At 38.0% G+C, this 16,737-nt stretch overlaps 1 protein-coding gene across 1 annotated transcript in view; it reads right to left on the bottom strand.

Moving 5' to 3' along the window:
• The window catches only part of SNX24 (sorting nexin 24), a 160,379-nt gene that overhangs the window by 47,323 nt on the left and 96,319 nt on the right, over positions 1-16,737 (bottom strand). Inside the window, exon 3 of the mRNA XM_068535768.1 lies at positions 15,076-15,180. Within this exon, the coding sequence (XP_068391869.1) occupies positions 15,076-15,180 (105 nt within the window). The remainder of the gene's footprint in view (positions 1-15,075; positions 15,181-16,737) is intronic.

Here is a 16,737-nt window from a genome sequence, read left to right as displayed (position 1 = left end):
CTTTACTTTACTTGACAAAAGGGTATACAAAAATGACTAGAAGGAAACAGATAATACAAAATTTTTTTTTAAATTTTATTGATTTAGTCATTCTAGTTGGTATTTGTAAATCTAAAAATGAAAATATTTTGCAATTATGTAGCAAAGATATTAGCCACTGTCTCCTCAACAAAATTATTAACCATTCAGGTTTTGGACTTTAACAATGCATGTCCAAAGAAAAGAACCAGAAACAATGATACACTAGAACCTATTAGAGATGAATTTAAAATCTGGAATCAGTACCTACAAGATGGTTTATGTTTCATGTTCATGCATAGAAGCTGATGAGCAGTTAGGTGTACTGTCAAAGGATGCTGCCCTTTAAAAATCAGGAAAATATGGGCTAAGAATTTGGATTTGCTATGTCGAAATTCTGATAAAAATTCTAATGAAGTTGCCTTTCTCTTAATATGAATTGCTGTAAATTATTCATAAAATATCTTATAATTAGATAAAACTAAACATGGTCCATTGAATTCAGATGATAGGTTGTGATGACCATTTTTCCTGAGAAAATGAGAGTTAATGTGTCTAAAGAGATAAAATAGAGGTTTGAAAATATGAGCAAAAATAGAAGGACTATTAAAAAAAAAACCTAAAACCCAGTCAGATTAGGAAGAAAACTAAAGCAAACAGAACTCACAGAAACAAAAAACCATAATATTAAATTCAAAAATCAATGGATGGACTTCTACTTCCAATAAGGTGGAGTGGATATACTTTACCCCATTCTTCCTGCTAAGTATTGGGTTGGCCAAAAAGTTCGTTCGGGTTTTGCCGTAACATCTTTTTGGCCAACCCAATACAATTAAACCACTGGACATTGTATATAAAGTAAACATAAAAAGATTATGAAAGGTTGAAGGAAGAAAGTAGACTTTCCAGGACCTGAGGAATGACACAGTGGTGAGCTTTATCTTTCCTGGGTTTTCATTTTGCCTCATATATCTTGACTTGGAGAAGCAAAAGCTAGCAACCAGGAAATACCAACATATGCAGACAAATAAGGTCCCAATAAAATCCTGTTTCCTTTAGCAAAAGGACCATAAAAGAGATAGCCTAGCAAGACAGAAAACTCTCTGACCCTAAACCACTCTATTCCAGCCAAACACCACAGGAGAAACTGTGGCCCACCTCTACTCATGCCAGCAAAGTCCTGTGGGAAGCCTAGACTTCAACCCTTCTGAGGCTGGTAATGAAGAATCCAGCACTGGTGTGGTGTCAGAGAAAGCCACGAAAGCAGCCAGGACTTTCATCCCCACCTGCCAGTAATGTGCCCCCACCATGTGGGGAGCTGGAACTCCCATCCTTACAGCAGTGATGAGTAGCACTCCTCCCAACCCAGCTGTCAGTGATGTTAGGTAGGGAACCTGGTCTTCCATCTTCACATGGTTGACACAAGGTGGAATCCCCTGCCTTGACTGAGCAGTGTCAGAGAAAGCCAGCTAAAACAGAAGGTTTAAATAAGATCCAGTCTCATAACATAATACAAAAATGTCTAGAATTCAATCAGAATCATTCATCATATCAAAAATCTGGAAGATCAAACTGAATGAAAAAGTCAATCATGCCAATACTGAGATGACAGAGATACGTTAAAATTATCTGATAATGGTTTTAAGGCAGCCATGATAAAAATGTTTCAATGAGTAATCATAAACATATTTGAAACAAAAGGAAAAAATAGAAAAATTCAACAAAGAAATAAAAAGTCTCAGTTCCCTGGTGGTCTAGTGGTTAGGATTTCGCACTTTCACTGCCATGGCGGTTCAATCCCTGGTCAGGGGACTGAGATCCCACAAGCTGCATGGTGTGGCCAAAAAAAAAAAGAAATATAAAGTCTCAGCAAAAAAATAAAAGCTATAAAGAAGAATCAAGTAAGGATTTTAGAACTGAAAAATACAGTAGCATAAAGAAAAGGCTCAGTAAAAGGGTTCAATGCCAGAATGGAAGGAACAGAGGAAAGAATCAGTGAACTGGAAGATAGAACAACAGAAATTATCTAATCTGACCAATGGAGAGAAACAGTAAAAATAAATAAAAAAGGCCTTAGGCCCTTGTGCAACTATAATAAAAAATCTAACATTTCCGTTATTGGAGTCCTGGAAGGAAATGAGAAAGAGAAAGGGGTTGAAAAAATACCCAAAGAAATAATGGCTAAAAACTTCCAAATGTAGCAAAAGAGATAAACCTACTGATTCAAGAAGTTGGGAGAACTCCAAACAGGAAAAACTTAAAAGAAATGCAAACCAAGACACATCATAATTAAACTTCTGAAAACCAATGACAAAGATAAAATCTTGAAAACTGCCATTTTATTTTTATTTTTCAAGCACAAAATCTTTCTATATTTCTTCCTTCCTTTAACTAACATTTATGGAGTACCTATTCTGTGCCCAGAGCTGTTTAAATGCATGGACAGTATTTGAACAATAATACTGTTTCAGTAAACAAAATAAACAAAATACCCTGCCTTCAACATGCCAGAGGTTGAGCTAGGCACAAAGACTATGAAAACAGCCAGTTTAAAATAACATCTTACATATAGAGGAAAAACAATTAATATGAGAGTGGATTTTTTATCAGAAACCACAGGAGCCAAAATGAACTGTCACAATATTTTCCAAGTGCTGAAAAAAAATTGAACTGTCAACCCAGAATCCTACATCCAGGGTGATCAGACTTAAAACATTCTAAGGTCCTTGTAATGTTCAGGAGGAAACTAAAGATAATAGGTAACCACTAAAAGAACAGATACATACTAACAGGGGGGAAAATGGAAAGAGAAAAAGGGAAAAAAATCTGCCATCATTCCAAAAGCAGGCAAGGAAAGAAAAAATTTAGAAAAAAAGGGACTAATAAAAAAGCATGGAGATAGCCTCAACCACCAGAGGGCAGACAGCAGAAGCAAGAAAAACAACAATCCTGCAGCCTGTGGACAAAAAACCACAGTTAGAGAAAGATAGACAAGATGAAAAGGCAGAGGGCTATGTACCAGATGAAGGAACAAGAAAAAACCCCAGAAAAACAACTAAATGAAGTGGAGATAGGCAACCTTCCAGAGAAAGAATTCAGAATAATGATAGTGAAGATGATCCAGGACCTCGGAATAAGAATGGAGGCAAAGATCGAGAAGATGCAAGAAATGATTAACAAAGACCTAGAAGAATTAAAGAACAAACAAACAGAGATGACCAATACAATAACTGAAATGAAAACTACACTAGAAGGAATCAATAGCAGAATAACTGAGGCAGAAGAACGGATAAGTGACCTGGAAGACAGAATGGTGGAATTCACTGCTGCGGAACAGACTAAAGAAAAAAGAATGAAAAGAAATGAAGACAGCCTAAGAGACCTCTGGGAAAACATTAAACGCAACAACATTCGCATTATAGGGGTCCCAGAAGGAGAAGAGAGAGAGAAAGGACCAGAGAAAATATTTGAAGAGATTATAGTCGAAAACTTCCCTAACATGGGAAAGGAAATAGCCACCCAAGTCCAGGAAGCACAGAGAGTCCCATACAGGATAAACCCAAGGAGAAACACGCCGAGACACATAGTAATCAAAGTGGCAAAAATTAAAGACACAGAAAAATTATTGAAAGCAGCATGGGAAAAACGACAAATAACATACAAGGGAACTCCCATAAGGTTAACAGCTGATTTCTCAGCAGAAACTCTGCAAGCCAGAAGGGAGTGGCATGATATACTTAAAGTGATGAAAGGGAAGAACCTTCAACCAAGATTACTCTACCCGGCAAGGATCTCATTTAGATTTGATGGAGAAATCAAAAGCTTTAGAGACAAGCAAAAGCTAAGAGAATTCAGCACCACCAAACCAGCTCTACAACAAATGCTAAAGGAACTTCTCTAAATGGGAAACACAAGAGAAGAAAAGGACCTACAAAAACAAACCCAAAACAATTAAGAAAATGGTCATAGGAACATACATATCGATAATTACCTTAAACGTGAATGGATTAAATGCTCCAACCAAAAGACATAGACTGGCTGAATGGATACAAAAACAAGACCCATATATATGCTGTCTACAAGAGACCCACTTTAGACCTAGGGACACATACAGACTGAAAGTGAGGGGATGGAAAAAGATATTCCATGCAAATGGAAATCAAAAGAAAGCTGGAGTAGCTATACTCATATCAGATAAAATAGACTTTAAAATAAAGAATGTTACAAGAGACAAGGAAGGACACTACATAAGGATCAAGGGATAAATCCAAGAAGAAGATATAACAATTATAAATATATATGCACCCAACACAGGAGCACCTCAATACATAAGGCAACTGCTAACAGCTCTAAAAGAGGAAATTGACAGTAACACAATCATAGTGGGGGACTTTAACACCTCACTTACACCAACGGACAAATCATCCAAAATGAAAATAAATAAGGAAACAGAAGTTTTAAATGACACAATAGACCAGATAGATTTAATTGATATATATAGGACATTCCATCCAAAAACAGCAGATTACACGTTCTTCTCAAGTGCGCATGGAACATTCTCCAGGATAGATCACATCTTGGGTCACAAATCAAGCCTCAGTAAATTTAAGAAAATTGAAATCATATCAAGCATCTTTTCTGACCACAACGCTATGAGATTAGAAATGAATTACAGGGAAAAAAACGTAAAAAAGACAAACACATGGAGGCTAAACAATACGTTACTAAATAACCAAGAGATCACTGAAGAAATCAAAGAGGAAATAAAAAAATACCTAGAGACAAATGACAATAAATACACGACGACCCAAAGCCTATGGGATGCAGCGAAAGCAGTTCTAAGAGGGAAGTTTATAGCTATACAAGCCTACCTAAAGAAACAAGAAAAATCTCAAGTAAACAATCTAACCTTACACCTAAAGAAACTAGAGAAAGAAGAACAAACAAAACCCAAAGTTAGCAGAAGATAATAAATCATAAAGATCAGAGCAGAAATAAATGAAATAGAAACAAAGAAAACAATAGCAAAGATCAATAAAACTAAAAGCTGGTTCTTTGAGAAGATAAACAAAATTGATAAGCCATTAGCCAGACTCATCAAGAAAAATAGGGAGAGGACTCAAATCAATATAATCAGAAATGAAAAAGGAGAAGTTACAACAGACACCACAGAAATACGAAGCATCCTAAGAGACTACTACAAGCAACTTTATGCCAATAAAATGGACAACTTGGAAGAAATGGACAAATTCTTAGAAAGGTATATAACCTTCCAAGACTGAACCAGGAAGAAACAGAAAATATGAACAGACCAATCACAAGCAATGAAATTGAAACTGTGATTAAAAATCTTCCAACAAACAAAAGTCCAGGACCAGATGGCTTCACAGGTGAATTCTATCAAACATTTAGAGAAGAGCTAACACCTATCCTTCTCAAACTCTTCCAAAAAATTGCAGAGGAAGGAACACTCCCAAACTCATTCTATGAGGCCACCATCACCCTGATACCAAAACCGGACAAAGACACTACAAAAAAAGAAAATTACAGACCAATATCACTGATGAATATAGATGCAAAAATCCTCAACAAAATACTAGCAAACAGAATCCAACAACATATTGAAAGGATCATACACCACGATCAAGTGGGATTTATCCCAGGGATGCAAGGATTCTTCAATATACGCAAATCAATCAATGTGACACACCATATTAACAAACTGAAGAATAAAAACCATATGATCATCTCAAAAGATGCAGAAAAAGCTTTTGACAAAATTCAACACCCATTTATGATAAAAACTCTCCAGAAAGTCAGCATAGAGGGAACCTACCTCAACATAATAAAGGCCATGTATGACAAACCCACAGCAAACATCATTCTCAATGGTGAAAAACTGAAAGCACTTCCTCTAAGATCAGGAACAAGACAAGGATGTCCACTCTCACCACTATTATTCAACATAGTTCTGGAAGTCCTAGCCACGGCAATCAGAGAAGAAAAAGAAATAAAAGGAATACAAATTGGAAAAGAAGAAGTAAAACTGTCACTGTTTGCGGATGACATGATACTATACATAGAGAATCCTAAAACTGCCACCAGAAAACTGCTAGAGCTAATTAATGAATATGGTAAAGTTGCAGGATACAAAATTAATACACAGAAATCTCTTGCATTCCTATACACTAATGATGAAAAATCTGAAAGAGAAATTATGGATACACTCCCATTTACCATTGCAACAAAAAGAATAAAATACCTAGGAATAAACCTACCTAGGGAGACAAAAGACCTGTACGCAGAAAACTAATAAGACACTGATGAAAGAAATTAAAGATGATACCAACAGATGGAGAGATATACCATGTTCTTGGATTGGAAGAATCAACATTGTGAAAATGAGTATACTACCCAAAGCAATCTACAGATTCAATGCAATCCCTATCAAATTACCAATGGCATTTTTTACGGAGCTAGAACAAATCATCTTAAAATTTGTATGGAGACACAAAAGACCCCGAATAGCCAAAGCAGTCTTGAGGGAAAAAAATGGAGCTGGAGGAATCAGACTCCCTGATTTCAGACTATACTACAAAGCTACAGTAATCAAGACAATATGGTACTGCCACAAAAACAGAAATATAGATCAATGGAACAAGATAGAAAGCCCAGAGATAAACCCACACACCTATGGTCAACTAATCTATGACAAAGGAGGCAAAGATATACAATGGAGAAAAGACAGTCTCTTCAATAAGTGGTGCTGGGAAAACTGTACAGCTACATGTAAAAGAATGAAATTAGAATACTCCCTAACACCCTACACAAAAATAAACTCAAAATGGATTAGAGACCTAAATGTAAGACTGGACACTATAAAACTCTTAGAGGAAAACATAGGAAGAACACTCTTTGACATAAATCACAGCAAGATCTTTTTTGATCCACCTCTTAGAGTAACGGAAATAAAAACAAAAATAAACAAATGGGACCTAATGAAACTTCAAAGCTTTTGCACAGTAAAGGAAACCATAAACAAGACCAAAAGACAACCCTCAGAATGGGAGAAAATATTTGCAAACGAATCAACGGACAAAGGATTAATCTCCAAAATATATAAACAGCTCATTCAGCTCAATATTAAAGAAACAAACACCCCAATCCAAAAATGGGCAGAAGACCTAAATAGACATTTCTCCAAAGAAGACATACAGACGGCCACGAAGCACATGAAAAGATGCTCACCATCACTAATTATTAGAGAAATGCAAATCAAAACTACAATGAGGTGTCACCTCACATCAGTTAGAATGGGCATCATCAGAAAATCTACAAACAACAAATGCTGGAAAGGGTGTGGAGAAAAGGGAACCCTCTTGCACTGTTGGTGGGAATGTAAATTGATACAGCCACTATGGAGAACAATATGGAGGTTCCTTAAAAAACTAAAAACAGAATTACCATATGACCCAGCAATCCCACTACTGGGCATATACCCAGAGAAAACCGTAATTCAAAAAGACACATGCACCCGAATGTTCATTGCAGCACTATTTACAATAGCCAGGTCATGGAAGCAACCTAAATGCCCTTCAACAGACGAATGGATAAAGAAGTTGTGGTAAATATATACAATGGAATATTACTCAGCCCTAAAAAGGAATGAAACTGAGTCATTTGTTGAGACGTGGATGGATCTAGAGACTGTCATACAGAGTGAAGTAAGTCAGAAAGAGAAAAACAAATATCGTATATTAATGCATGTATGTGGAACCTAGAAAAATGGTACAGATGAGCCGGTTTGCAGGGCAGAAGTTGAGACACAGATGTAGAGAACGGACATATGGACACCAAGGGGGGAAAACTGCGGTGGGGTGGGGATGGTGGTGTGCTGAATTGGGCGATTGGGATTGACATGTATACACTGATGTGTATAAAATTGATGCCTAATAAGAACCTGCAGTATAAAAAAACAAACAAACAAAACAACTAATACTAAACTTTCATTGGGTTATTTGTATGGAAATACGTTAATATAAATGTTTCAGACATTACATGAAATTTCTAAAAATCTTATATGTTCTGGTATAATGTTATAAGTCATAATCCTAGTTATTACTTTAAAATGTATATCTCAGAAATAACTAATTTTCTTGTCAACTGCATTATTATGAACTTTCATCAAATCTTTAACAGTGGTCATTTTTAAGTCTTTTGTCATTTACAGACAGTTCTGGGTGTATTCTGATGCTTTTGCAAATATATTCCTACAAAAGGGTTTCATCTTCAAGAAATTCATGGAAAAGACTCTGACAAGTACAGGTGTCTGGTAACTGACTATACTGCTGAACTGAATGAATAAGCATTTTCAGAACTCTAATGAAAAACTGATGAACTCATAAAAGTGCTAACAAAAGATCAAGATGAAAAAAAAAATTAATTACATGGGACTGAGTGAACTGATGAGGATGAGTATAATTTTTGTGACTTTCTGTCTGAATTAAAAAAAAAAATCCCACAAGGACTCAGAGGCAAAGAATATACAAATCAATTTTCACTGCAAAGTAAAGGAGCTGTTACAGTGGAGGATTACTGGACTGAATGTCAATATTATGACATAGTATGAGTGTGTTTCATGTTTGGTAATTGCAATCATTGTTGCTTTTGTTGTGGTCATCCATGTACAATGCTTGGTGTCAGTCTATTTATTTCTTGTAAAACTAAAATACAGTGTGTGTGTATGAAAATAAAAATGGGTGGAAGACCTAAATGGACATTTCACCAAAGAAGACATACAGATGGCCAAGAGGCACATGAAAAGATGCTCAACATCACTGATTATTAGAGAAATGCAAGTCAAAACTACAATGAGGTATTACCTCACACTGGTCAGAATGGCCATCATCAAAAAATCTAGAAACAATAAATGCTGGAAAGGGTGTGGTGAAAAGGGAACCCTCCTGCACTCTTGGTGGGAATGTAAATTGATACAACCACTGTGGAAAACAGTATGGAGGCTCCTTAAAAACTAAAAATAGAACTACCATATGACCCAGCAATCCCACTACTGGGCATATACCAGGAGAAACCCATAATTCAAAAAGAGACATGCACCACAATGTTCATTGCAGCACTATTTACAATAGCCAGGACATGGAAGCAACCTAAGTGTTCACTGACAGATGAATGGATAAAGAAGATGTGGCACATACATACAATGGAATATTACTCAGCCATAAAAATAAACAAAATTGAGTTATTTGTCGTGAGGTGGATGGACCTAGAGTCTGTCATACAGGATGAAGTAAGTCAGAGAAAAACAAATACCATATGCTAATGCATATATATGGAATCTTTAAAAAAAAAAAAGTGGTACTGATGAACCTAGTGGCAGGGCAGGAATAAAGACTTAGATATAGAGAATGGACTTGAGGACACGGGGAGGGGGAAGGGTAAGCTGGGACGAAGTGAGAGAGTGGCATGGACTTATATATACTACCAAATATAAAACAGATAGCTAGTGGGCAGCAGCCGCATAGCACAGGGAGATCAGCTCGGTGCTTTGCAACGACCTAGAGGGGTGGGATAGGGTGGGTGGGAGGGAGACGCAAGAGGGAGGGAATGTGGGGATGTATGTATGCATATGGCTGATTCATTTTGTTGTACAGTAGAAACTAACACAGTATTGCAAAGCAATTATACTCCAATAAAGATCTATTTAAAAAAAAAACAGATGGATGCTTGAACTAAGCCCAACTATATCAGTTATCATAAAAACATGTGGGAATTTTTAATATACCTTTCTCCTTATAGAGTAAGCAGCCAAGTTAAGATGTAAGAGATTTGCTTTAAAAACTTCATTTGATTTTATACAGTTCATTGTACTCAAGAATTCAAGGATACACATATTGCAAGCACACAAGGTCAATTTTAACAGATGTTTCATGCACTACTGGAGAAGTTAAAAATACAATACTGTTTAATCCAGCGCAGACTTCTGACCAAACGGAACATTATACTGCATAGTATAATTTAAATAACAAATGAGGGGCAGGCTAGTCAGGTCAATAGGGTCTTCTGAAGACAGCACTCTGCATCTACTGTCTAACAAAACAGCTTAACCCCAGCTGTGGCAATGTTTTCTTTGAATGAACTTTTTTTTAGGGATTAATATTAGCTTCGATTATCTTTAGTCATGAGTTGCTATGAGCTATTTCTGTTCAGCTCCCAAAACTCACTGTACATTTAATTATTTTTCACTCCTTATGAAAAGGATGAAAACATAACTGTTTTTCCTAAGTGACCTAAGATGTGGGTCCCTTTCTCAGAAAGATAAATTTCACATTATTTCAACAAACAGCACAAGTGATGTACACAAAATTTCCGTAAAAAATCTTTGTCTAAAAATTATACGAGCTTGCAATTTAAAGCTACTACTGAAGAATGGCAGGGGACCTGACCATTAAACCAGCCTCAAATAAATAAATGAAGCCACAGCTAAACCTCAACCTTGCTGACCATTTGTTTTTTCTTTCTGTAAGATTGTGGGCTTCATCTCTGATGTACTGAAATGTTGCCAGGTTATGTCTGGCATTAGAGGGTTTCTTCAATCGTTGTGCTCTGTCCTTATGGAACCTTGTCTGTGTAAAGTCCCATATCCTCCAGTTTGGGGAAATTTTCAAATGTTTTTTCTTTTGATTACTCTCTTCCCTACTTTTGTATTTTCCCCTCTTCTTTCTCTCTGGGCCTCCAGAATGAAAGAGGACATTAGACTTGAATTGGTCCTCTGTGTCTCTTGTCTTCTGTTGCAACTTTTGTCTCTGTACGCTATGGAACAGTTTCCCAACTAGAGAGAGCAACTCCTGAATGTTTTCAATTGGAGAAAACAACTAATTCTAAGAATTCTCATGTGCTCTCCGATTGTTCCTTTTACATAGTATCCTAGTGTCATCTTTTGGATGTAATACCTTTGAGAAGCTCTCTAGATATATTAAATCAATTTTTAAGATATATGTTGTGTTCTGAATTATCTCCTTCCTGAAGAGTCAGTGCTTTCGTTCATCTTGGTCTTTTTCTTCAATGCCTGGTGATCCCTGGTTATCAGATCTCACTGCAGAAAGCAGCTTCGGTGGGTTTCCTCTGCTCGTAGGTCAGTAGGAGTGCTCGCCACAGGCTTCCTTCTGAGTGTGGAAAGACATGGTGGGCTTTTCCTTGAGGTAAGGGGATGGGGAGGGGGTTGTCAACTTGGGGGCCCTAATATCCACATTAGAAGCTTTAGCTTTCTCAGCCATTCTGTTTAGTATTTTGTTGTGCTGTTTCATTTTCAAGAAAATAGTCCTACGAATTTTTTGGCGTGGTCATAAACATCAGGATGTATTCTGCACAGAATAAGTGGCCTGAGCACCCGTCCCATGTGTACACCTTGAATGACCCACATGTGTTCAGTTTCACTGCTCACCTCGGCCTCGGCCTCACCTGCCAGCTCTAAGTCCAGAAGCTCCCTCTCCAGCACAGCTGTGGGCGGGCCATCTCCCGCACCCACCGCAGCTCTCACGGCTGAGCTTGGGCCCTGCTTTTTGCTTTGTTGCATCTATTCACATGCTCCCAGAACATTCCATCTTCCAGGAAACTGTTAAAATGTTTTCTTCCTTTGATGATGCCCTCTTTTCCTTGCCCATCCACCACCTAACTGTTGGGGTTTATTCCTTTTTAAGTGTTTTTTTTTTTTTTAATGACTTCTTTTTTTTTAAATAAATTTATTTATTTTATTTATTTATTTTTGGCTGCGTTGGGTCTTTGTTGCTGCGTGTTTCTCTAGTTGCGGAGAGTGGGGGCTACTCTTCGTTGCGGTGTGCCGGCTTCTCATTGTGGTGGCTTCTCTTGTTGCGGAGCACGGGCTCTAGGCACGCGGGCTTCAGTAGTTGTGACGCACGGGCTTAGTTGCTCCGTGGCATGTGGGATCTTCCCGGACCAGGGCTCGAACCCGTGTCCCCTGCATTGGCAGGCGGATTCTCAACCACTGCACCACCAGGGAAGTCCCTCCTTTTTAAGTTTTTATACTTTTGTTTCAGTGGGGTCTCGGGAAAGGTGGAAAGTCACTTCAAACCAGGAGATAAAACTATTATATAAACCATGTCTGATGGTCAAATCAGTTTGGGAAAACCAAATTAATTTATTCTTAAGATTTTTGTTTCTATGCAGATGACTTAACACAGAAAACAGATGTATACTCACAATTTTCAAAGGATTCTAAATATTCAAATCAAAGATTTTTAAAAAATTCTATTGATCAAGGAAGTTGGGGATAGCCGATTAAATTGTGATGGTTTATGATTATATTTTCCTTTACTTTTATTATTATATCCTTAAGAAAAACTCTACCTCAAGTCTCAAAGTTTTCTCCTGATTTAGAAAATCTACAATGTATAACAAAAAGAGCCTACACTGGAAGTTAAGAAACTAAAATTCCAGTCCCATCTCTTTAACTAACATACTTAGGAAGTGAGGCAAGTTTCTTAATTCCACCGGACTTCAGTTTCTCCATCTCTAAAATAAAAGAGCGGTGTGGGGTAACTTAGGAAATGTGTGTTGAATCCATCCATGGTCTAGAGTGTACTAGTTGCTTCTTGAACAAAAGGAAGAGTTTTCTCTGGCCTTTCCAAGAGCTAATCTGCCTGTTTTATGGGTGGTAAACTGAGACCAGAGGGATGATCATGAACTTAATTGAAGGGCAGGAGACAAGCGGGACTAGATAAGGTCTAAGTTCCCTGTGAGCTTAAGATGCTATGGCTTGAGGGTATTAATACTTTCTTAGGTTTACGGGCCTGGACAGGGCCATCCTACGTACCTCAAGCTGAGACGGATTCGCTGCACGATAGTGCCTGCTGAGAAGTGCTAGTGGCACTTAAACTCAGGGGTTCAGACTGGTGCTGAGGGTGAGTGGGATTCTAACTGGAGTTACAAAGGTGAGCAGAAGGAACAGTGATAACTGTCTTACTTCCAAAGAGACTTAAACACCAAACGCTATCAAGAAATGACACCTAAGCCAAGGTTTTCATTTCACTGGGGGTCGATCAAGCATCCACACTCATCTTTGTAACTTCCATTCGGCTCCCAGGGCATGCAAATAGAATCAGGGGGAAGAGGGGGAAGAGGGAGAAGAGAAAAAGTGCCCTTGAACTCCATCAGGACTTAACTGACAACAAACTGAATATTAAATGCACAAGAGCAAACAAGCCCTCTCAGTCCTTCAACCACATCTTTCAAGCTCTGTTTCTGAGAATAGAAAATTCTAAGCTCAATTTGAGTGTCACTGTAAACTCCTCTCTATGCCAGATGATTTTACCCATATATTTATATCCAAAGTACAAACAACTTAAAATGTTTACACTGAGTAGTAATGGGAGTCATGTGTCAAATACAATGGCAGGAAAAAGAGCAAAGCTTTCTTCAGAACTAAAGCTTGAAGATATATAATATCTGTGGAAAATCTGGCTTACAAATTAGAATGCTTTGTTTACCTATTCCATTTAATTATAGAGAACATGCATTTTTACCCTTTGCATACAACATCTAATGTCTCGTCTTTTGGTTTGGTTTTGCTCTGCAGTGTAGCCCGAGGCTCTGGAAGTCTCATAGCTCCATATACAGAGTCTCAAGGCACATGGCCACACAGTTTCCTGTCATTTGTGGTCTCCACTTCCTTTAATCTCTCACTGCCAGGGAGAGGCAGTGAAGGATCCATCCACCACACCCCAAAGCAGAAGAACAAAGGCAGTGAAGAGAGCCCTCCTCTGTGGTTCAGAGGGCCTCCACATGTCAGCTTTCCTATTTGAACACTGTAAAGACCAAGAAAACTGCAGGAGACCAGGGATGGACTCTTGGCATCTTTCTACTGGGAGAGAGTCCTGTGAACTGATTGCTAAGTACAAGCCTGTGGCGATAGCCTCTCCTCAGCTTCTAGTTACTAGTCATTCAGGCACAACCAACCAGAAAAGCTCTGTAGAGGACATAGCATATGGCTTCACACAGTCCACAGTTGCCCACCCAAATAAAATCCACCAAGGGTTAACGCTGAAGGGGGTGATGAAGATAGCAATGGATGAACACAGTCATGGCTGCCAACTTCTTTGATGCAACATGTCTTGGATAGATCATCGCAGTAAACTCAGAACTCCGAGGTGATGTCCAGCTCTTCATTTTTTGAGAGCCAAGATTCCCCACCCCTTCCCTCCTGGCCACGCTCACCTCAGTCAGTCTCATGCGTCAGCCCCTCAAGTGGACTCAGGTGTCCTGGTGAACACAAGGCTTCCACAGCCCCCCAACCCTTCTCTCAGCACTTGCCTCACGCAGTGCTCTTTGGATTACTGATGACTACACTGAATATTCACCTGAGGCCACTAGCCCTTTTCGTTTTAAAACTCAGAGAAGCTGACACCACCTCACGCTTTCCTTTTGCTTTTTCTGTCACTTGGCAGAGAGACTGCTTTGTCTTATCTTACTTAGGTAGTTCTGTTTGCTCCTCTTAGCTACAGAAAAGAGCATCCTCTGCATTCTTTTAAAAACATACATTTTAATTTTCAAAGAAGTTGGCACTTCAATAGAAGTAATTTTTATATACTCGTTCTCAATTTGATTCCATAGGTGTACCAGCCAGGCCCACTGAAAATGCAGTTTCTCTCATTATCTCCTCAACACTCAACACCTAAAGGCTGGGAATGCTACGAAGAAGCAGCAAATCTTGGAGGGGAAAACAAAAAACAGAAAGTAATTTGTCGGGCTGAACAAAAAAACAAACAGACCACTCTGCATCGGTTTTTACTTTTATACTAATTTTTCACTTCTTGAATCCATATAACCAATTTTAAATAGAACTTAACTAAAGCTAAAAGAACCAACCAACAACATATTTATAATTTTGAACTTCCTTGTCACTCAGAATGTTTGGTTGCTTGATATATTCCGTATCTCACCCATAAGTTCTGAGAAAAAAATATTGAGATATATGATTCTTTAAGCTACAATACATTAATTGAGGATCTAAACACATCTTACCTGTAAATATGTTTCCAAACCTTGTCGTCGTTGTTCCAAGACTTTTGGAACCCAGTTCCGAACATGTTTGGAAGGGATTTCTGGAGTTTTAATACATTTCTTAAGCTATAAAGACAGAAAAAAACATAGAAAATCTCTTTTAATTATAATGACATTATTTGAGGGAAAAGCCAATAAAAGGAAGTGAACCACTGCTATCTCCAATAAAAAGATAGAGGAAAATATATATACACTGAAATTTCATCAAAAATTCTTTCTTTAGCTGTCCTAAATGTTCAGGTTTCAGGACAAGAGTTCTTTGTTTTGGTAGTTGTTGTTATTGTTATACGTCATCTGGCATTTCAGATGGGAATTATTTTTCCTGAAGAATTAAGAGTTCAGTAAATGAATTACAAAGGAAGTATAGAAGTTTATAATTTCCAAAATCAATTAATACAACAAAATTTTAGTTGGAAGAAGTACTTTTCTGATGAAAAGTCTTTCCACATATTTTTCACATAAAAAAGGAAAACAGAATGCAATTGTATATATCCATCATCCCTGGAAATGCCATATGAACTAGACCACATCATATGGAGAGTTTCTTAAAAGTTCTATTAAAAAAAGTTCTATTAAAAAAAGTTCTAAAAAGGAAAGACTGATCCTTCCAAAATGCCTAAGCATTAGGTCTAAATTTTGTTCATGTTCTCAGCTAAGCCTTTCTGGGCAGCAGTCTTAAGGGACTATATAGATAAAGGAAAATTCTATCGAACGTTGAGTTAGAGCTGCCTGTCACAGGTGCATCCTACCACATCCGCATCCTAAATCTGTGAATATTACCTTACAGGGCCAAGTACTTTATATATCTGATTAAATTAAGTGTCTTACAACGGAGAGAGTACCCTAGATTATCCAGGTGGGCTCAATGTAACCGTAAGGATCCTCATTTATCGGGAGGGAGGCACGAGGACCAGGGTCAGGGAGAGACTGGAAGGTGCTACATGACTGGCTTAGGTGATGGAGGAAGGGTCATGAGCCCCGCTGACCTACGGAAGCCGGAAAAGGGAAAGGAATGAATTGTCTCCTACAGCCCATTGATACCTTAACTTTAGCCCAGTGAAACTCAATTTGGATTTCTGACCTTGAGAGGTATAAGATAATAAATTTCTGTTGTTTTAAGCCACTAAGTTTATGCTAACTTGTTACAGTGGCAACACAGACGAAGCTCACACACTGCCTCTAAAATGGAAAGACATTTAATGCTCTGAGTAAAAAGTTGGAAAACTTAACTGAGACTGCTCTTTTACGACACGTGCAAAGAAATGGCATAATGACCTCTAAGAAAATGCACACAGCTAAACCCCAGCATCTAAAACCGTAATAAAAGAAGTTCTCATACATAAGCATATCTTCATTAACCATTGTAAGCTGAAATTTGTTGCGCACCATGAAAAAGGGGTCTTTGTGCACTTCAGAGATGAGCACTTGTAGCTCAAGACATTAGGCTGAGCCCGTGCTTGCCTTCTTCCTCCACACCTGAAGCACCACTAACAGAACACTGTGAAAGTATTAGCTGCAAGCCCAAATCTATCCTCCTTTTCTTCCTCACCAAACTCCTAAATTATTGGAAACAATACTGCATTCAGCTAAATTCAGCTTAAAAAGCTAAATTTCCCACACCCC

This window comes from Eschrichtius robustus, chromosome 2 (genome assembly GCF_028021215.1).
Source record: "Eschrichtius robustus isolate mEscRob2 chromosome 2, mEscRob2.pri, whole genome shotgun sequence".
NCBI classification, from domain to species: Eukaryota; Metazoa; Chordata; class Mammalia; order Artiodactyla; family Eschrichtiidae; genus Eschrichtius; species Eschrichtius robustus.
The sequence above is the reverse complement of the archived record's forward strand: the minus strand, read 5'-3'. Positions and strand labels throughout refer to the sequence as shown.